Source organism: Candoia aspera, chromosome 4, assembly GCF_035149785.1.
Source record: "Candoia aspera isolate rCanAsp1 chromosome 4, rCanAsp1.hap2, whole genome shotgun sequence".
NCBI classification, from domain to species: Eukaryota; Metazoa; Chordata; class Lepidosauria; order Squamata; family Boidae; genus Candoia; species Candoia aspera.
The window spans coordinates 101,702,743-101,724,394 of NC_086156.1; the positions used below are offsets into that span (position 1 = coordinate 101,702,743).

General features: G+C 42.2%; 3 protein-coding genes across 6 annotated transcripts in view; all 3 read left to right on the forward strand.

The window, feature by feature from the left end:
- The window catches only part of SEZ6L2 (seizure related 6 homolog like 2), a 28,663-nt gene extending 24,850 nt beyond the window's left edge, over nucleotides 1-3,813 (forward strand). For all 3 annotated transcript variants that reach the window (XM_063301339.1, XM_063301338.1, XM_063301336.1), the window contains one exon: nucleotides 2,450-3,813. In XM_063301339.1, coding sequence (XP_063157409.1) covers nucleotides 2,450-2,479 — 30 coding nt within the window. In that variant the 3' untranslated portion in view covers nucleotides 2,480-3,813. The remainder of the gene's footprint in view (nucleotides 1-2,449) is intronic.
- The window catches only part of SPN (sialophorin), a 344,473-nt gene that overhangs the window by 162,086 nt on the left and 160,735 nt on the right, over nucleotides 1-21,652 (forward strand). The gene's annotated exons all lie outside the window — the stretch shown is intronic.
- Nucleotides 11,595-15,456, forward strand: LOC134495721 (dual specificity protein phosphatase 14-like). 2 transcript variants are annotated; one of them, XM_063301341.1, is made up of 2 exons: nucleotides 11,595-12,067; nucleotides 14,490-15,456. In XM_063301341.1, exon 2 carries the CDS (start codon nucleotides 14,495-14,497, stop codon nucleotides 15,134-15,136), a length of 642 nt encoding a protein of 213 aa, XP_063157411.1. In that variant the 5' UTR covers nucleotides 11,595-12,067; nucleotides 14,490-14,494; the 3' UTR covers nucleotides 15,137-15,456. The 2 variants fall into 2 exon arrangements, with proteins under 2 accessions (XP_063157411.1, XP_063157410.1); XM_063301340.1 differs by lacking the exon at nucleotides 11,595-12,067 and adding an exon at nucleotides 13,767-14,006.

Below are 21,652 nucleotides of genomic sequence, written 5' to 3' on the forward strand. Positions count from 1 at the left end.
ACTGGCTTGGGGGAGAGTGCACAATTTTGCCTGTTTCAACACCTTTCTGAGTCCGCCATGTCCTGCCAGCTGTCCATTTAGGCCAGTGTTTCTCAACCTTGGCAACTTTAAGATGTGTGGACTTCAACTCCCAGAATTCCCCAGCCAGCCATGCTGACTGGGGAATTCTGGGAGCTGAAGTCCTTATATCTTAAAGTTCCTGAGGTTGAGAAACATTGATTTAGACACGTATTTCTTTTAATGTGCAGGTTTTCAAAATGCATATAGTACTAGCTGGGCCTTTTTCCCAATTCAAGTAACAGCTACAAAGGAAAGAGCTGTGGCAGGAATTGGGTGGGAGGGTTACATCTTTCCTCCATACCTGCTCTCCTCCTGTATCTCCGCCCCCGCCCATTATGTATGCTATGTTGGTGTGACATACTTATCCTTGATTCATTTAACCATCCTTTATTGAATTAACCCATTTGTCTTAATTTGCACAACACATTTGATCATGAACTAATTATATCACTCGGTTCACATGATATACTAGGCTAAAATATGATTGGTTAGTTTGTGGTTCAGTCTATTATGTAAACCCAGCCTTGATAATACCGTTTTTTAAGTGGCATGCCTCTGACTATCACATTTACTTAGTGTGTTTTGCAAACAGAATAGCCGTACCTTTTGCTGGCTGTATCCCATCCTAACCCATGGTCCTCTGAGTTCTATTTAACACCGAGGATGGTGCTTTTTCCTGAAAAAAGTAGCCTATCCTATCTTATCTCCTTATTGTCTTCCCAAGGGGAGGAATCATCTTGCCCCCCTCAGACCCTCCCTTCCTCGGAGTTTTTCCTTGTCCTTTCCACCCTTTCCTCCCACTCCGTATCCCTACTCTTTGGTCTCCCCAGAGATTTAGAGTAGGTTGACCAGCTTGTGATGCAAGTACATGCACATTTATTTCCAAAGCTCAATACCCTTTGGAACAAGAACCATGATAACTAATTCAATAGCCAGACACACTATTTGGTTATACAGTTGAGATGGGGACCCAGAATCTCAGGCTACGTTAACCCACATTGCCTTGAGAGGGAAAGAAAGAGGAAGGCAGGTATAAGCCCTCTATCTCCTTCCCCTTCATTTTAATTAAAGCTTGCCACAAATACATTCTTCCAATGGATTTTGACCCTGATGGGCCTGCAGTTACAAACTGGGGGTAAAGGAGCTAATCACTCCTCTGCCTCCCTTTTCCCATCTGGCCACAGGCTTGTGAACATTGGGAGAAAATGCCCTCCACATGATTCCAGGGAGGAACAAAGTCTCATTAGAACAAACAAGCTGACGTTTTTTGGTTCGTGGCTATGCCAGACAAACAGGATGGGGATGAATTTTATCAGGATTTTAGAGTTTGTCCATTGTCCAAGTGAGAGGTTTCGGTCCACTCCTTGCTCCAGAAACAGGATGAAACTTGTTTCTCCAGGCAACTTAGTATCTCATTGATGTGGCAAAATCTCAGATCATCAGGTATATAATCAACATTTTTTTTAATAGTCAGGATTAATACTCTAACCATCTCAAGTTGTAAGTTGTGAAAAGAGCATTGTACTCTTTTCTATGCACATTCCGTTCACAGGATATTTAACAGCAATGTTCCTCAACAACATGGACAGCATTTGTGGAAGTGCTGCCTGATGCTTCTCTCTCTTTCGCACTCTTTTTAGAAGCAATATGAGGCTGAGAAGTTCCCTTCAGTATTAGCACTTTTTTAAAAAAGGATTTTGACCAGTGTTTCTCAACCTTGGCAACTTTAAGATGCGTGGACTTCAACTCCCAGAATTCTGCAGCCAGCCATGCTGGGTGGGGAATTCTGGGAGTTGAAGTCCATACATCTGAAAGCTGCCTAGGTTGAGAAATGATTTTGACCATCACGTGTGTGGTATCTGGTGGTGAAAATCTTCCCCAAGTGCTTTTTCTTCTTTATTCTGTCTGGCACTGTTTGTTGCTTTTTTGTTAATACTGTTAACATTTTTGCAGCATAAACAATTGTTGACACAAGTACTTAGATCTACATAGATGGTGATGGAGGTTGAAGGGCTCCCTAGTTATCTCCATCCAATCTGGGAGAATGGATGGCTTCTTTTCCTGGTAAGACAATAATGAGTTTAGGTCCCTGACTACTTACTCCTGGAGAAGGTACCATCCCCAAAGGTTAAAAGCCCCCTATAGAGTTGAGAAAAAAGGAGTTCATGCTAAGAGGAATTCTGTTTTTATTAACTTAACCATGGTTTACTGAATTTACTCTCTTCGGTGGGTTTGCACAACATGGAACCATAAACCGACCAACTGTGTCACATTGCATGAATCCGATCTTCTAGTCTTTGGGTAGTTCAGAGACAACTAGGTGAAGAAAAAGTGCTGGCGAGATTCTATCCCTGGAATAAATTATTTTTTTCCCCCTTTCTGCTAACAGGACACCAGAGAATATGAAGTTTCCATTTAGAAGACGTTAGAGGATCTGCCATTCTTCTCCCAGACCCAAGTGGGTCTGAGGAGCAGCGACTGAGAATGATTCCTGATTTGGAGGGAATAGTGGAACGTGGTTTTTGGGAGGGGGCTAAGGGGAAATGGAGGGGAGAGAAGGAGTTTATCCTTTCTACCCCACAAATTCAGCTTTATCTCTTCTTCTCCATGTTGCTGCCTCACTGTCCACTCTCAGCTTTGGACCACTCCCTTATCCCTTGTAAATACTCTTCAATGTGCCAAATGTGTTTCACACACACACACACAGAGTTTTTCTGCTTTATCTGTTAATTTTATTTCTCTATTTATTTATTAAGCTCACTTGCCTCTTCCTTTAGTTTACTTATCATTCATTCCCTTAGTGGTGAAAAAGGAGGAGTGGGTTACCGCCCCTCATCCCTTCTTCCATACTTTATCTCCCACTCCGTTTTTTGAGGAAGTGGGTATCAGTTCTAAATGGTGCTGCCATTAAAAATAAAAATAAAGTATCTCTGTAAACAAGGCTGTATAGTAACATCACTAAAACCCAATATATGTGGCTTATCATGAGGATATATATTTAGTCTTAAAGTCAGTGGCAAACAGATAAGGACAGCAGAAGAAGCCAAGTGCTGAGAGGCATTAGAAAAGGTTAGATGTCTATCCCTGATTCTCAAAAGCCAGATATCGACCCCTAATTCTTAACATGGAAGCAAGTCCCGTTTTGTTCAGGAGAATTTACCTTCATGAAATTGGGAATACAATAGATAAGGCGTGCAAATCTAAGCAGGATCACAGAACCACTGACTTCAGCTGATCATATACACAATCTGAGTTTTGCAAGGTCTATGTGCTGCAACTGAACTGCCCTATCGAAAAGAAACCAGGCTGCAATTTTAGGGGATTTGCGGGGATGTAACAGACACGCCGTCTCCCCTATATTATAGAACACTGATGCCTCCAGGAATAGATTGCCAGGTGTCATAGCCTGGGGCTGTTGAAAGAACCTACAAAGACAAAACACTGTAATAGGTTTACTAGATTTAGCTGTATTTTCTTTTCCTTTCTCGTACCATTAATTCCTTTGGCTTACTACTTCTTACTCCTGTTCTATGCTTTGCATAATGTTGCTTACCCCAAAACGGAACAGTGTGACGGGTATCTATGTATGTATGTCCATACAACCCTGGGAGTGGGGTTGACTCCCAGATAAGCACACACAGGGGTGCTGCCTATGAAGGGCTTTCTACTTATATTTTAGTTGTTGTTCCTCTAATCTTCTAATACTTCTCCCACCTCTCTGAAAGCAAAAAAAAAAAAAAAAAGTAAAATAAAGCCAACACAATGCAGGTTTTGTAAAGAGGCTTGGTAGAACTTCAGTAAGCAAGCTTGGTCTTGTTAGACTGGAAGATGTAGACAACCCATGGTCAATAAATTCATTATTTATTTGTTGGTTAGGCAATTTATCCCTGCCTTTCCTCCCAGAGTAGCTTCCATAGCACTTCCTCCTCCAGTTTTTCCCTAGAACAACTCTGTGGGGTTGGTGGGGTTGGGAGAAAGGGACTGGCCCAAAGTCACCCAGTGAACTTCCACGGCTGCAGGTGGGCTTGAATCTGGTCTGTATGATCCTCGTCCAATCCTTTTACCATTCGACCACATTGGCCATTTATTCACCATATTTTTTAGCAGTACAGAATGGCTGTGAGGAATCACTTCAGTTTTATATCTGAGACACAAACAAATTAAGGGTCTGTCTCTATCTCTACACAAAACCAGAAGATATCCTAGGATGTTCAGTTGTTGAGACTGCTAAAAATTAATTTTAATAGTCCTCAAACATTTGAGGAATAATTTGTAAACCCTTCTGATCTGAGCTCCTCTGCAGCTATTTCCAATGAAATTCATATGGCTGTTTAGTTATGGAGCATGGCCCTTTAATAGTAAAACATTGGTCCGTGATCATTAGGATCCATATAACTTTCAAAAGGCCGATATTTTTATGTTGCTTTCAAAGATAACAAATCACTGATGTTACTTATTTTACATATGCTTATAAGAACAACATTTGTTACTTTTTAATTTTACCTTGCAGCCCTTTTAAAGAAAAAAAAAATTTTTTCCCGTTTGTCTAATATACTGACACCAATGGTAAAATAACTGGAGGCTTTGCAGCCTCTGATTCATTACAGTATCCTTTGAATGATAAAAAAGAATAATATAATTATGTCTGGAAAAGATACATTTTCTTTTAAAGGGGATTTCACTATATCCTAACAAGAAAATGACTTGCCCACTTAGTATCAGAGAATTGCTTTAAGGATTAAAAATATTATTTCAGGATATAAACAAAAAGAAGGGTTTATTGACAGCCTCTCTTGAATTAACACAACAGAAAGCCACTTGTTGCCTTGTTTCTTCTCCAGGACACGGAACAGAAGTTTTGTGTGGCTCTTTCTTTTAAGTATTACAACAAGAAAGATCCTTAGTGTCAAAATATATGAGAATAAACTTTTAAAGCTGTTAAAAAAAACCTCATCTCTTCAAGATACCCTATTTTAGGATACAGAGCATCTGAATAGAATTACAGTACTATCTCCCACACCACACGGTCTATAGGAGATGAAATATTGTAACTAAACCCACTCACCTACTTCCAATATGGAGCTGGGTATAAAAATAGTACCTCCCAACACTTCTCCTGTCCCAAAGGATGAAACTGATTTGTTGTATCATCCCTTCCCTGGTGGCCAGCCTTGCATTTTGGAAGAAGGTGAAAAGCATTATTTACTCCAATTTTTGTAGATAACTAGCCTTCCTCTTTATAGTTATTTTGTCATGCTAGGAGAACTGTAGTGTCGCATCCCTCCAAATGACAATGCAATTTCTGGGGAATGCTCTCCTTTGCATCCTTAACATTATTCACAATTCTATTTTTTTGGCTTTCAGTTACTTTCCCCGCTCCCTCTCATTTGCTTTTATTTTGGAGCAATAAATAAAGCGCACCATTTGTAAAAGCTGTGGTGTCTGTACTTCTGTTACAGTGCAACAGGAAAGGGGTGTACTCTGTGTGTGGAAGTGGGTAAGTTTGGTCATCCAGCCTAGCAAAGGAACGTTTAGAGCAGGGTTTCTCAACAAGGGTTCCGCAAGAGGTCACCAGGGGTTCCTTGGGAGATCACGATTTATTTAAAAATGTATTTCAAATTTGGGCAGCTTCACATTAAAGAGCTAAGTTTCATTCTTTATTTTTAGTTTAAGAGCACTGTTAATGCGTATATACAGGCCTACACATGAATAAGTTTGTGACATCTGGCCTATATTTGAGCCTGAACGTGCAGGGGTTCTCCGAGGCCTGAAAAATATTTCAAGGGTTCCTCCAGAGTCAAAAAGTTGAGAAAGGCTGGTTTAGAGGTACACATGAAACGGTACTTTCACACCTGTTTTGGGGTGTGCATGCTTCATGTTTTTAAAAGGAGTTGAGGGGAGAAGCCAGTGGCCTCTTGGGGGCAAATGGGCATCGCAAAAGGTTCGCAGGCCAAAGAATATTAACACAGAAACCCATTGGTTTCTCAGTACTTTTTGTAGACTTAACCTTCTGGTTCTTCTTTCAGTCAACTAGAAATTGCACGAAGCAGACAATAGGCAAAAATAAATAAAACAATTTAAAAAGCAGCGTGTCTCTTTAACGGAATTCTAGGTGCATTGATCTAGCAGCTATTTATGACAATGAACCTAGTCAGCTGCTAATGGTTGTGGATAAAAATAAGGAGAAAAGGACAAGTGCTCTGTTTGAAATGTTAGCAACACATACCTGACATGGGGGGTTCTACAACCCACTGTGCCACTTGTCTATTTCTGGCTCTGACACCCTATCTTCTGGGCCTTCATTTCCACATAAATTTTAATTGTGCATGATCTGTGGAGTCCTTGGTGCTCTCTGAGCTTGGTTGTTTGCAGATGTTTCATTACCCAACTAGGTAACCTCATCAGTGGTAGTGAGCGTATAAACAGAGAGCAAACCGCACACTCACCAGCACTGATGGTGTTACCCAGTCGGGTAGTGAAATGTCTGAAAACCACCACCAAGCTCAGAGAGCACCAACAGTTCCAGACTTCAATCCTGAGCTACAGATAGTCTCTTCTATGTGCACGATCCATTAGCTTAACAGAGCACCACAGCCCATGTTCTAGAAAATCATTGGTAAGCCTAGTGCCAAACTGTTGCAGCATCATTAGTTGACAATGTGTTTTTGTTCCCTTCCCCACAAGCACTTTAATTTAGATTTAAAAAGCAAATGCCTTAGCAGGGAAGTTGTCATCCATTAAGGTTAAATAAAGCCACCTTCGCTGAGGTCAAATCCTGGTGACGTCATGGACATGTCTATATAGTTCTCTTGACAACAGTACAGAAGTGGTTGCTACTGCCTTTTTGTGGAATGGTTCTGTTTTTGCAATTTCCCACTTTAGCTTCAGCTGTTGTGTTCCCTGGGGGTCTTCCGGCCAAGCTGTAACCAAACCTGAGGGCTGGTTTCCCAGCCTGGAGAAGGGTTAGGGTTATCTATTGAAACCACAAGCCCATATCAAATAGAGCTTTGTTCTGTTAAATATCTATTTGTATAATAAGAATACTGTAGTCTTGCTGGATTGGGCAAGGCCCATCTTAATCCAGCATTTTTTTTCTCTGGTGGCCAACCTGATGCTTCTAGGGTAGAGTTTCTCAGCCCTGGCAACTTTCAGATGTGTGGACTTCAACTCCCAGAATTCCCCAGCCAGCCACTTCAACTGGGAGTTGAAGTCCACATATTTTAAAGTTGCCAAGGTTGAGAAATATTGCTCTAGGGTGCTCACAAGGAGACATGGAGATATAATATCTTGTTGCCCTGGACCTGATCTTTGGAGACATGCTGCCCTTCAAGCCAGGAAGTAACATTAGGTCTTCAAGAAGACAAAAACAACCCTTGACAAACCAGTCCTCCATGAATTTATTCCATTCCCTTTAAAGCCATCCAAGTTAGCACTTCTTCCCCACCCACAACTTGTCATGAACTTCACACCTTTTGCACTGTGTGAAACAGTACAGGTACTTTCATTTGTCCTAAATATCTTTCCATCTTCTTTACCACCCAGCAGCTTCCGTGTCCCACCTGACACAAACACATACCGATGAAAAATAATTAAAATGGGAAGCTGGTATTCTGCAAAGTCTGTTCTGCAGCATGAGCTTTATCTTCGAGAATGCCTCTGAAAAAGAACACTTTTCAAGAATGCTTTATTAAAAAGTGAAATGATCTGTGACTGCCCTCCAGGGCCACCCTGAAAGAAGTGAGGTCACCCATAGAGACCATCTTGTATGTACAAAAGATGTTTAGAAGACCTGGCTGGTAGCACTCTATAAATTGGTGGTTTTATAAGTCTAAATATAGAAATAGCTGCGTGGACAGCCATTTTGTGACAGGGAAAGCAGAATTTTTTCAGTACTTTCCTGTACCATGTTCTCAAAATATGGAACGTGCTCATCTACTGAGAAGGCTGGGACAATCAACTAAAATTAGTTTCTGTACATTGAGCGTGCTTTGTTGTCCACCTCAGCAGGAAATAGCCCTGGGAAGGTCAGATTCTTGCTGTAATGACAACTAAATCTAGTCACACACTGGGGATATGACTGCTAAAATAGTGCTGAGTTTTTAAAGAAGCTCAGGGTTCAAGCCTTTTTCAGTCTGGAAATTCTGCTCCTGCTTCCAGCCATATGCAAAGGAGCTATACAAATTTAGGCTGTAGTTCTCTGTTAATTGCCTGAGACTAACTTAGTGGGAGACAGCCAGTTTGGTGTACTGTAGTGGTTAAAGCACCAGGCTGGAAACTGGGAGACCGGGAGTTCTAGTCCCACCTTAGGCACAAAGCCAGCTGGGTGACCTTGGGCTGTCACTTTCTCTCAGCCCTAAGAAGCAGGCAATGGCAAACCACTTCTGAAAAACCTTGCCAAGAAAACTGCAGGGACTTGTCCAGGCAGTCTCTGTGAATTGGACAAGATTGAACAACAACAACAACAAAAATTTAGTGGGACTTACAATGATGGGGTAGCACTGAAAAAAAAAAAAACAGCCCAGGCTCAACTTTGTACTATTATTGGATCTGTTGCAGGCTGAACTCCGATACAGACAAAAAACATAGTGAATGAAGGTTTTGCATATTTCATATTTAGGGAGGTCATGGCCAAGGGTCAATACAGAGGATAAGTCCCTGTCTATCTTAGGAATTAATTGACTTCATATCCATTTCCTTTCCTGATAATATATGGTAAAAAATCCATTCTCTAGCAGGAGACTCACATGCCCACCCCAGGCTCCACTGCAGAGGAGAAAAATGCAATAGTTAAAAGGATACACCTTCAGTTTGGTTATTCCATCGCAGCAAACCATGATTTACCAAGGTTAAAATAAAACATGGCTTAGCCTGATGTATGAACCCAGTCAGTATGCTGAGTTTGTATCCTAACAGATGTGCAAAATAACACATCTTAGCAACAAGTCCAGTTTCTCATGCAGAAGTGAGAAAACCCACGCTTTTTGCAGAAATTACCTCATTTATACAACTTTTAAAAGTGCATGTTTTTCTAGGTCATAAGAAAAATCTCCAGAGCCTTATTACAGAAAGACCTTAATGGTACACATTTTGAGCCTCCTAGATCTTTTCATCAGACAAGATGTCACCAAAAATAAGTTTTAACTAGCTAACTTTCGTTTTTTTTTTGCTTTTTGTTTTAAAAGGGAGATTCCTCCCTGTTCTTCATCCCTGTGGATGCAATCCTGAAACATCACACTACAAAACAAGGTTGTTTGACTTTATTCACACATGACAGTAAACCATTATGTATTTTGTTTGGTTAGGGTTGAACATCTTGTGTAAATCTATCCAAATGTGGTTTATTGACGAAACCCAAATTCATATTATTCAGATATATTCTATTCCAGCAATACACATCGTCTTGGCAAGCCAGCTCCCCCCAACTTTTTTTTTTTATTATCCCACCCTTCTGAGTTCTCATTTGAATACCTTTTCCCAAACTGCAGTTCTGTTCTTTAAAATACTGGTATTCCATACCACTTATTGCATTAAACAGTTATGGTAATGTCTTTGTCCCTGCAGGGAACCAATTTACCCCGTTGTACCCCAGCAACATTTTGAACCCTTTTCATGGCAGCATTTTACATATTATTTGCAAAGAGGCACAATTCATCCCAGCAAATACAGTAGCATACTCTAATATTTTAAGAGGAGGGGACCTATGATCTGTATAATACGGTAAAACTTTCTCCATGTAAGAGGTGGAAGGAAAGAGGCGATGTGCTGAGTCATGCTTACCGTAATAAGTGAGATTAAAACGCATCTTAATTACTAATATATTAGTAATTATATGAGTATACATGACATGGTACTCATGAAAACTCACCAGGCAAATTTTACGATTCTTGAATGGAAAAGAAAAATGCAGGTGGGCCATTCTGACTGCAGTTATACCATACAGTATTTCTATCTAGTGACAGAGTGAGAAAAGGAATGTGCCTCAACTGCAGCCACTTTTTGGGTTAAGGCAATTTATTCAGTAGATACACAGTATGCCCAGGGAAGGTGGAGCTGAGAGAGAGAAACCTAGCAGAACTCAAACAAGAAATCTCCACAGGACTAGTTCACAAACGATCTGAGGTCCAGCCTCCCGTTTCCTGTAAAGACTGCTGGACATTTGGCTCCTCCAAGCCCACAAGCAAGGTACAAATGGAACAGTACGCTATCCGGTACACTGCCTCTAAACATGGAGGTTCCACTGAACTGTCATTTTTTTCTTCCAAGAAAACTGAATTTATGGCATGTGACAAGATAAACTTTAGGGCTAGAACTACTGAATTCCCCTCCTCAGCGTTTGATGCTTTATATACAATTCAGTGTCTTTTTAGAAATGGCTGATTCTTACAATATGATCCCTCTAAATCGTAACTTATAAACTTATTTTTAGTGTATTGGTTAAGGTGTTCCGACCTGTGATCTTACCAGCTGACTTTGGGCACAGTCCAACCTATCTCACAGTGGTGGTGAGGATAAAATTAAAGAACTTCCACCTAAACCATAATCCAGATATAAATGCTAATTAAAAATGCCTTCCAGGATAACTATACAGACACATCCATACAATTATCTTGGGAGCAGCATAGGAGTGATTTGTGACTGCCTTTTCCCATAGTCATCATCATTAATATTTTACTTTCCATTGTAGCCTACAACCCTGTGATTTCCCTGTGATCCTAGTACTAGTTATTTAGAAATAATATCCACTTTTACCAAGACCCAGCTAACATTTGTTTTTCTTGTCCTGCACTCCAGACAGGTTAGCCTGCCACTCCCATTGCACGCTGGCTGGGAATTATGGGAGCTGAAATCCAACTCAGCTGGAAGGCATTGGGCTGGGAAGGGTGTCTTGGATAGTGTGTTGGTTAACCATCCTCCAGGGCAGTGTTTTTCAATCTTGGCAACTTTAAGATGTGTGGGCTTCAACTCCCAGAATTCCCCAGCCAGCTGGCTGAGGAATTCTGGGAGTTGAAGCCCACACATCTTAAAGTTGGGGGGTCGAGGTGCCCCCAAAACGGGCGACAACCTGCCTCCTCGTGGTAAACAGAACCGTGGTCTCCTCAGCTTCCCTACTATTGGGGATTCGCACAACGTGCTGGCCCAAAACGTGGCTGGCGCTGCAAACGTATGATGGAGCAAAGGAGGGGGCCTCCACCCAGCGGCGTGTGCTTGCGCAGGAGAGAGCTGCAGCCGAACCGCGGTGTGGGGGAAGCCCCCATCTAGGCTAGGCCGCCCGACTTCGAACATATTCCCTCGGAACAGATAATAAATTGCGGAGGGTAGGGTGGGCATTTTCCTCCCGTTCCTCTAACTTTCCGGGCATTTTCTGGTGCTCCTGATTAAAACGCCGGGTTTTCTCCCGGGCTTGGGCTGTTTTTTTGCAGCAGCCGAATCGCCTGCTCACGCGCCCTATTTGCAGCCGGGAGAGGCGGAGAATCTGGGCCGGAAGCTGAGGTGGGAGGGGAAAATCCGTGGGTTTTTTCAGGCCCGCCTGCGCCGGCGCCTCCTCCGCGAGCGCTCGCTTGTGTCACGGGCGCTGACGACAGCATCCTCCTCCGCATCCCGTCGCCGTGGCAACCTTTTGTTACCTCCAACGCTCGAGTGGTCCAGCCGAGGAGGGGGGCAGCAGGGGTGGTATATAGGCAAGGCTCGGGTGGGGGGGAGTCAGGGAAGGAAACTCCAGTTCCCCACCCACAGAAGAGGAAGGCTGGAGAAGCCTGCGGGAAGGAGCGGAGCTGGGCCAGGAGGACAGAAGAAAAGAGATTTATTATATTTATTAATGTAAATTGTATATACACTTATAAAGAGCGGCCTATTTGGAAAGAGGAAACCAGGAAGAAAAGGCAGACCATCTGGAATCGGAAACAGAGAAATCCTCAGCCTTCTTCCCCAAGGGATAACACAGATTTCTTGGCAGAGAAGAGTCTCGGGAACTATCCTCGAAGCTTCCGTTGAAAAACAGCACTGACTGGTAATGTTTTTCATGATTCTCCCCCAAAGCTGGGCATCAAGAAATAACTGGAGTTGGCATTGCTGCTTTTGTACATTCAAAAGTAATTATTTCTAAGGTGGGACAGGGCAGGGGGGAAGGGAATATGAAGGATGAGGAACATTTGGGAGTGGGGTGGCTTTTAAGACTGAAGAACATCCAAGGAAGTAATTTGGGGGAAGAGCTGACCCCAAATGGGGAGAGGGGCTGAGAAGAGGGGTGCCCGGAATCATATGTCATGACTGGCTGGGAGGTAGATCAACTTGTTTTAAAGCTGCGACCCAGCTGCAATAACTACCATGCCTTTACCAGACTTGTGACTCATTCGTACAAAATATGAGCAGATAATTGCTTGGTTGCTGTTAAGTACCATGACAGTAGCACAGCTCAATTAAATCTTGAGTAGATGAATTCTGAACGAAGGAGAATTGGAGATGAAGCATTATTTCAGGGCTATTAATGAAAGAGAGCTCAGAACTGAAACCAGATATAAATGCTGGTGCCCTTTGAGAGGGATGGAAGAAAAGTGTTGTTGTGCCTGGGCAAAAGTCAAAACGGAGTTGAAATGACTGTTCAGAAAGTTGTGGTAAAAAAAGGAGATGGCTTTGGAAAGCCTCTGTTGAGAAGGTGAGGTTGTATTCTCAAACTGGCTTCTAGAGCATAGAGCTGAAAGAGATGGACAATTGACATTGGGGAAGTTTAAAATTATTTCAGTTTTATTTATTTCTTATAATATTTATCATTTGCCCAACATCAGATAAAAAATGCAGGGATAGCTGTATATAGGGGAGATCATGCATAATTCAGGAGTCAAGAGCAAGTATGTATATACAAATGAGAATGGTCTGCATGGCTGCATATTTTGAAAACTGGATGATTCAGCATCATAGGTATATCTGTGGTGAAGAAAGTTTGAAACTGGGAGTTTTTGAGGGGAATGGAAGATGAAGGAATAAAGTAGTTGGCAGCTGGAATCAGGATTCCTAGAGAGCCCCTGCAGGCTGGACTTTTAATAGATCCAACTAGGAGGCAAAATTAGATAAGGAAAACAACAAATTGGAAGTGGACATTTCAGAAGCAGCATATTTATTAGATCGCCTTTATTCTACCCAAGATGTAAGCATACATAGGATGAAAAGGGGGAACCATCTTTTCAAAATCCAGACTGTGGGGTTAGGGTACAAGTTTCAAGGTAAACAGGGGGAACAAATTACTCTTGAGTTGAGTGGCTTACCCAAATTGATTGCTGCATTGAATCCCATTCCTAAATAAAGAACTCTAAATAGCATCACATTCTTAAACCTACGTTCATATCCTAAAAGTCCTTGGGACATTCAGGGACATCATTTATATGCTACCAGCACACCACATTGCAGTAGAAACCCCAGTCTTCCTTTTAGAATACAATATGCTGAAAGGAGGGTTTTTTTTTTAACTTTCGATCTTGTAGTCAACAATTGGGGCAAGAGAGCAAATCCTACAGGGAACAATGAATGCAAACTGGGCTTTTCGTCTCCTGGTTAAAAGGTGAGGAGAACCTCTGGTGCCAAAACTGCCTCTTTCCCTTTGCACCAATCTTGGATGAGTATGAGTCACAATTTAGCATCACAACTTTCCCCACCCTGATTTTTGAGCCCATAGCTGCGGTGGTGAAAGTGGGTGGGGTGAGAGGAATGCAGTCCAGGCTGGGGAGAATCCTAGGGTTAATTGAGGGTCCACTGCCCCTTTAAGAGGCTGTCTTCTCCCTCCCCCACTCCTCCATTTTCCCATCCTCTCCATCATCCCCCCCTCCTGCGCATTATTCCTGCAGCATCATAGTTTCTAGCTCCTTCCCTCCCCCTCCCCTCCCTGTCTAGCCTAAGAAGCAGGGGTCCCCTCTGGATGACAGCAGCTTCTAGAGAGCTCCAGGGGAATGACTGAGGTAGGATATTGAGAATTGTTTGGCTTTGTGGAGAAGTAGAACTTGCTGATGTTTTGGTTTGCCACCCCTCTTTCACCCCATGTACTTATTCATGCCTGTTCCTCCTCCCTCCATTCCTTCTGTTCCGCCACCAGTCTTGGTTTTGCTTCACCGTATCATTTTCAGGCTGCAGCTGATCCATCCATTAATTTTGCTGGCTCCAAAATCTATTTCTAACTTTCTTCCCTACTTCATTCTGTATCTCTGTAGGTCCTATAACCTCCTCTTAAAAAAACACACCAAAACTCTATAGGCCCCATACCTCACTCTTAAAAATACAACAGCAAAACAATTTATTAGAATAGAGTTAAGGTTTTTCATTTGTGGGGCAGTTCAAGTTTAAGATGTGAATTAAGTCAGAATACTAACCTTTTACTGTTAAAGTGCATCAGTTCTTAAGACTTTGCTTCTTTTCTCTCACTTTCTCTCCTCCCTCCCTGATAGCTGTTATGTATGCTGAACCATCCACCATGAATTTCCGGAACCATGGGTTCTTTCGCCGTTCTCCACCCCCTTCGGTGGCCAAGCCATCTCCTGCTGCTGGGAACACATTGTCGGTCTTGGGAGGCATTGCTCAAATCTCTCCTTGTCTCTATCTCTGCTCTGGCAATGCTGCATCCAATAGACACATGGTGTACTCCCGGGCGGTAACCTGTGTAGTAAATGCCACCATGGAAATCCCCAATGCCAACTGGCCAGACATTGACTATGTGAAGGTGCCTGTTCCGGACCTCCCCCATGCTCCACTCTCCTTGTACTTTGACTCCGTGGCTGATAGGATACACCAGACAGGGAAGAAGAATGGAAGAACCCTAGTCCACTGTGTGGCAGGTGTCAGTCGGTCTGCCTCCCTCTGTATTGCTTACCTAATGAAATATCATCGGTTGAGCCTCTTGGATGCTCATGAGTGGGTGAAGAGCAGGCGACCTGTTGTAAGGCCCAACGTAGGCTTCTGGAGACAACTCATTGAATATGAACGCAAGTTGTTTGGCAAGAACACCGTCAAGATGGTGCCTTCACCCATTGGGTTGGTCCCAGATGTCTATGAAAAGGAGACCCGTGGGCTGGTCCCCTTGTGGAACTTAAGATAAAGACTACCACTGAGTTGGGCTGTGGGCCACTTTGACTTAGAATGAAAAAGTTCCACCATGTTTGGACCTTTAATAAGATTGTCCGGTGTGGTGGACCTTAATAAGAAATTCTGTTAATGGTAGTCTTTTTATAAGACCTTGCAATATGAGTACAGTAGATCATGGAAAAGACTTGAGTTGCTTGAACATTGCAGTGTGGTAGACTTTGCTGTTTGGTACCATCCTGTCAAACATTGCTAAGAACCTGTATTTTGCTTATAGACTGAGGTGATATGATGGTTAAACACAAAAGTTTAGGCAGTAAAGATTACTCTCTAACACAGAGACTCCAAGGTCTTTATAAATTAATCTTTGCATAGTAAGGAGAAAGATCTTTTCTTTCCCTTCCACTTCAAGAGTTTCAGAACTCCTGTCTTGGGTTTCCTCTGATTTTAATAAGCACAATATGCATTCCTTTCTGGAGAGTTAAGTTTAAGCCCTAAGGTGATGGGAATTGAAGCTATCATTCATCCAAAGATACAGTGTTTTGACGAATACACATCACTAAACAGGCAGACACCAAGAAGCTGAAGATGGCAGAACTGCCAGCAGTAAGTGGAGGACATCAACCCTACAAAGGAGACTTTAATATAATAACATTCACTAAGCAGGTTGCAACCTGGCCATGGTGTTATGCATACCACTATTTTAGGATGCTGCTCCAATTTAGGACTATCTAAACTCTTCTTGAGAAGCCAGGGGAATGTTTGAATATTAGCTCAGGTCTCATCCAAAGCTGGTAGCAAACAGGGTAGATATGTAATTGGAAAGGGGATAAAGTACAAATCTTTCTATGATGATCAAGCCTCCTTATAGTTACACCTCTTGTTAAGATTCAACAGTAGGTATAAGGGAACCTTTCTCAATGCATTACACCTTGAAAAAGAGAGAGAACAAGAAGTGGAGTCACAATTTGGTGTGAGCAGGCAGTCCTGCAGTTTTGATTATGTTAGGTAAGGGGTAGTATTTTATCATCAAAGAGGGTTCCTTAGTGAAGGTTTTTTTGATAGTACCGAGGTATGGAATTAGAAGGTGTATCCAGAGTTGAGAAATGTTAAGTGAGGCCATACTCTATAGAGCAGTGTTTCTCAACATTGGCAAGTTTAAGATGTGTGGGCTTCAACTCCCAGAATTCCCCAGCCAGCATATGCTGGCACAGGAATTCTGGGAGTTGAAGTCCACAGATCTTAAAGTAACTGAGGTTGAGAAACACTGGCATAGTAGAGGATATCAAACAGGAGGTGGGGTGGTCCGAACTGGGTAGCATTTCAGAGTGCTTTCAATGAGTTACTGAAACACAGGTTTTGGACAATACATCCATAATAATTATAGGAAGATTAATTAAAAATGGAGAAAGATGAATCAGATACCTTTTGGGTATCTTGAAACTGTAACTCCCAACATTTTTAGCCAGCGTGGCCTTGATCAGGGGTTGTAGTTCTGGCATATCCAGAGGGGGAACCACGTTTAAGGAAAGCTGTTTTAAAAGAACTCTGCTAGGGACAAATTCTGCTGTAAAATAGCAGTCCAAGTAGAGGGGGCTCAGATTATCAGCATGCACCAAGCCTCCATGTGTTTTTGCATAAACATCACACAAGCATGGTCAATCTATAACCAGCAGTGGGTTTATGCTTATAAAAGGAATGGCTTAGCAGCATTTCATAGCTGCACTTGGCTCTCCAGAACAAAGAATATAGTTCATTCCCGCCTTGGATTGTTTGACTGTATTGACTTTTCAGTGCAACTGATAACTGGGCTTTTCACAAATATCCATGTATGCGGCTGGTAGATTAGTATATCTGGGGAAAAGGCAAATTACTGGCAATTACCCTTTTATGGTATAAATTAGGTGACTGGGTAGATTCTGTAACCTTCCTGTTCTTAAAGAAAAATCTAATTGGAGAATCTTTAGACATTTCCAGAAGAATACAGCGCTAAGGTATTGGCTAGTGTTTCTCAATTTCAGCAGTGTGGACTTCAACTTCCAGAATTCCCCAGCCAGGAATTCTGGGAATTGAAATCCACACTTTCAGAGGTTGAAAAACACTGGTATACGCCATCAAAACAAGCAATTCAGAAATCCCATTCATGTAGATAGAAAATTGCCACTTCCCACATTTATGACAAACTGAATGGATAGTACATCTTTTGGGAGAAAAGTTGTCTTCTGTTATAGATTTTATTTTTTAATTGATATATAGCAGCTTGGATATCTGTCATCAAAAATAACTCATATATTGGCACTTTACATGGTGACAGTGTTCTGAAAATACAGTGATGCTTTTTTTTTTTGGGCGGAAGAAAACAAGATGGATTGTTTAAAGTTTTCTTTCATAGACTGTTCCAGCACTTCCTGCAGCAGAATTATTAGTGCCTCTAAACTTGTCTAGTGAAGGACAATTGCATACAAATGTACACCGTTTCATATAAACCTAAAATTTTCACTCCCCCCCCCAATGAATATTTTTCAGTTGTTCAAGCAGCGGCATTAACTGGATTTGGGACTGAAAGCCATGTCTAGAAGTGATCCACCAGCATACATATCGGAATTAGACATAAATTTCCCCAGAATTATTCTCAGTGGAGAGCAGCATCCACTTGATTCTGTCAGGGCTCAGAAACTAAATAGGGTCAGATCTTGTTGTTTGGATAAAAACCATCAGGCATGTCCTAGACATGCCCAGGAAGTCACCAGAAGGCCAGCTCAACGTGAAGGTTACCTTTTTACCTCCCAGAACTGCTCGTAACTGAATGGGTGATCTTTTAAGACTGAATGTAGCATTGGCAAATCTAGGAATTGTGCAGATGTTTAGAACAGATCTTCCTTGTGAAGTAACTTTTGAGCTGAATCCACAAGCAGAATGTCAAGGGACACCAAGGAGGAATTTGTTCCAGGGTTTAGGTGCACAAGCTGGTCTTCCTTTCAGATGGTGTGTATATAAGTGTCTAAGGTCTCCGCTGCTCTGTATACCTTGTACATAGAAAAGAGGTATGTCTATATAAAAGTTCTGATTTCTCATGACTTCAGTAATAAAATGGCCTTCACAAAAATAAAAAAAAAGTGAACAAACAGCTTCTTGCAGTGTTATTGCCAGTTTTACAACTTCATGAAATTATGGTGGGTGTATATGATACAACTACATAAACAGGTATGGAGAGAGGGGTACAGCTCAGGGGCAGATAAGCTTTTTATGCAGGTTCCAGATTTAATCCTTGGGATCTTCAGTTATCCCTTCCTGTGACTTGTGGGTAGCCAAATACATTCACAACACAGGATCACCAGTAGCCTTTGAATGAAGAATAGAAAGGGATCTTAAGGGAAGTGATTTCAGAATCATCAGGTATAGATTGAACAGAGTGACACTGATTTTGTGTAAAACAGCTCAGCATACTGTACCAGGCACTTGTTATTTTAAGAAACTCCAATCTCTCACCCCGCCTGAGCTTTCTGTGAATACACTCTATCTTTCAGGCCTAACTGAAACTGGGCAGGAATTTATTTATTTATTTATCTAATTCCCCCCCCCCACATCCTTCCTCTTGTACCTATTGGATAATAGCATGTATTATAAATATGGAACTATAGAATGGAATCTGAATTAGCAAGACTCTAAATAGCTCCAACCAGGATCAGTGCAGAGATAACATGCATGGAAACACCTAACAGTTTCCTATAGACCAGTTTCCTGTAGACCAGTGTTTTCAAACTTGGCAACATGAAGGTGTGTGGACTTCAGCTCCCAGAATTCCCTGGCCAGCATGCTGTTTTGTTGTTTATTCGTTTAGTCGCTTCCGACTCTTCGTGACTTCATGGACCAGCCCACGCCAGAGCTTCCTGTCGGTCGTCAACACCCCCAGCTCCCCCAGGGACGAGTCCGTCACCTCTAGAATGTCATCCATCCATCTTGCCCTTGGTCGGCCCCTCTTCCTTTTGCCTTCTACTCTCCCTAGCATCAGCATCTTCTCCAGGGTGTCCTGTCTTCTCATGATGTGGCCAAAGTATTTCAGTTTTGCCTTTAATATCATTCCCTCAAGTGAGCAGTCTGGCTTTATTTCCTGGAGGATGGACTGGTTGGATCTTCTTGCAGTCCAAGGCACTCTCAGAATTTTCCTCCAACACCACAGTTCAAAAGCATCGATCTTCCTTCGCTCAGCCTTCCTTATGGTCCAGCTCTCGCAGCCATATGTTACTACAGGGAACACCATTGCTTTAACTATGCGGGCCTTTGTTGTCAGTGTGATGTCTCTGCTCTTAACTATTTTATCGAGATTTGTCATTGCTCTTCTTCCAAGGATTAAGCGTCTTCTGATTTCCTGACTGCAGTCAGCATCTGCAGTAATCTTTGCGCCTAGGAATACAAAGTCTTTCACTGCTTCTACATTTTCTCCCTCTATTTGCCAGTTATCAATCAAGCTGGTTGCCATAATCTTGGTTTTTTTGAGGTTTAGCTGCAAACCAGCTTTTGCACTTTCTTCTTTCACCTTCATCATAAGGCTCCTCAGTTCCTCTTCACTTTCAGCCATCAAAGTGGTATCATCTGCATATCTGAGATTGTTAATGTTTCTTCCAGAGATTTTAACTCCAGCCTTGGATTCCTCAAGGCCAGCTTGTCGCATGATGTGTTCTGCATACAAGTTGAATAGGTAGGGTGAGAGTATACAGCCCTGCCGTACTCCTTTCCCAATCTTAAACCAGTCTGTTGTTCCGTGGTCTGTTCTTACTGTTGCTACTTGGTCGTTATACAGATTCTTCAGGAGGCATACAAGATGACTTGGTATCCCCATATCACTAAGAACTTGCCACAATTTGTTATGGTCCACACAGTCAAAGGCTTTAGAATAGTCAATCAAACAGAAATAGATGTTTTTCTGAAACTCCCTGGCTTTTTCCATTATCCAGCGGATATTGGCAATTTGGTCTCTAGTTCCTCTGCCTTTTCTAAACCCAGCTTGTACATCTGGCAATTCTCGCTCCATGAACTGCTGAAGTCTACCTTGCAGGATCTTGAGCATTACCTTACTGGCATGTGAAATGAGTGCCACTGTTCGATAGTTTGAACATTCTTTAGTGTTTCCATTTTTTGGTATGGGGATATAAGTTGATTTTTTCCAGTCTGATGGCCATTCTTGTGTTTTCCAAATTTGCTGGCATATAGCATGCATTACCTTGACAGCATCATCTTGCAAGATTTTGAACAGTTCAGCTGGGATGCCGTCGTCTCCTGTTGCCTTGTTATTAGCAATGCTTCTTAAGGCCCACTCAACCTCACTCTTCAGGATGTCTGGCTCTAGCTCACCGACCACACTGTCAAAGCTATCCCCGATATTGTTATCCTTCCTATACAGGTTTTCTGTATATTCTTGCCACCTTTTCTTGATCTCTTCTTCTTCTGTTAGGTCCTTGCCATCTTTGTTTTTGATCATACCCATTTTTGCCTGGAATTTACCTCCAATGTTTCTAATTTTCTGGAAGAGGTCTCTTGTCCTTCCTATTCTATTGTCTTCTTCCACTTCCGCGCATTGCTTGTTTAAAAATAATTCCTTATCTCTTCTGGCTAACCTCTGGAATTTTGCATTTAATTGGGCATATCTCCCCCTATCACTGTTGCCTTTTGCTTTCCTTCTTTCTTGGGCTACTTCTAGTGTCTCAGCAGACAGCCATTTTGCCTTCTTGGTTTTCTCTTTCTTTGGGATGTATTTTGTTGCTGCCTCCTGAACAATGCTGCCAACTTCTGTCCAGAGTTCTTCCGGGACCCTATCTACTAAGTCCAGTCCCTTAAATCTATTCTTCACCTCCACTGCATATTCCTTAGGAATATTAGTGAGCTCATATCTAGCTGATCTGTGGGTCTTCCCTAATCTCTTGAGTCTGATCCTAAATTGTGCAAGAAGAAGTTCGTGATCTGAACTACAGTCAGCTCCAGGCCTTGTTTTTACCGACTGTACAGATGTCCGCCACCTTTGGCTGCAAAGGATGTAATCAATCTGATTTCGGTGTTGTCCATCTGGTGAAGTCCATGTATAAAGCCGTCTCTTAGGTTGTTGGAAGAGAGTGTTTGTTATGCAGAGTGAATTGTCTTGGCAAAATTCTATCAGCCTGTGTCCTGCTTCGTTTTGTTCTCCCAGGCCATACTTACCTGTAATTCGAGGTGTCATTTGACTGCCCACCTTAGCATTCCAGTCTCCTGTGATGAAAATAACATCTCTTTTAGGCGTGTTGTCCAGTAGGTGCTGCAGATCCTCATAGAACTGCTCTACTTCAGCTTCTTCAGCATTTGTGGTTGGGGCGTATATTTGGATCACTGTGATGTTAGATGGCTTGCCCTGAATTCGAATTGAGATCATTCTGTCGTTTTTTGGGTTGTATCCAAGCACTGCTTTAGCCACTTTACTATTAATTATGAAGGCTACTCCATTTCTTCTGTGGTCCTCTTGTCCGCAGTAGTAGATCTGGTGGTCATTTGATGTGAAGTGGCC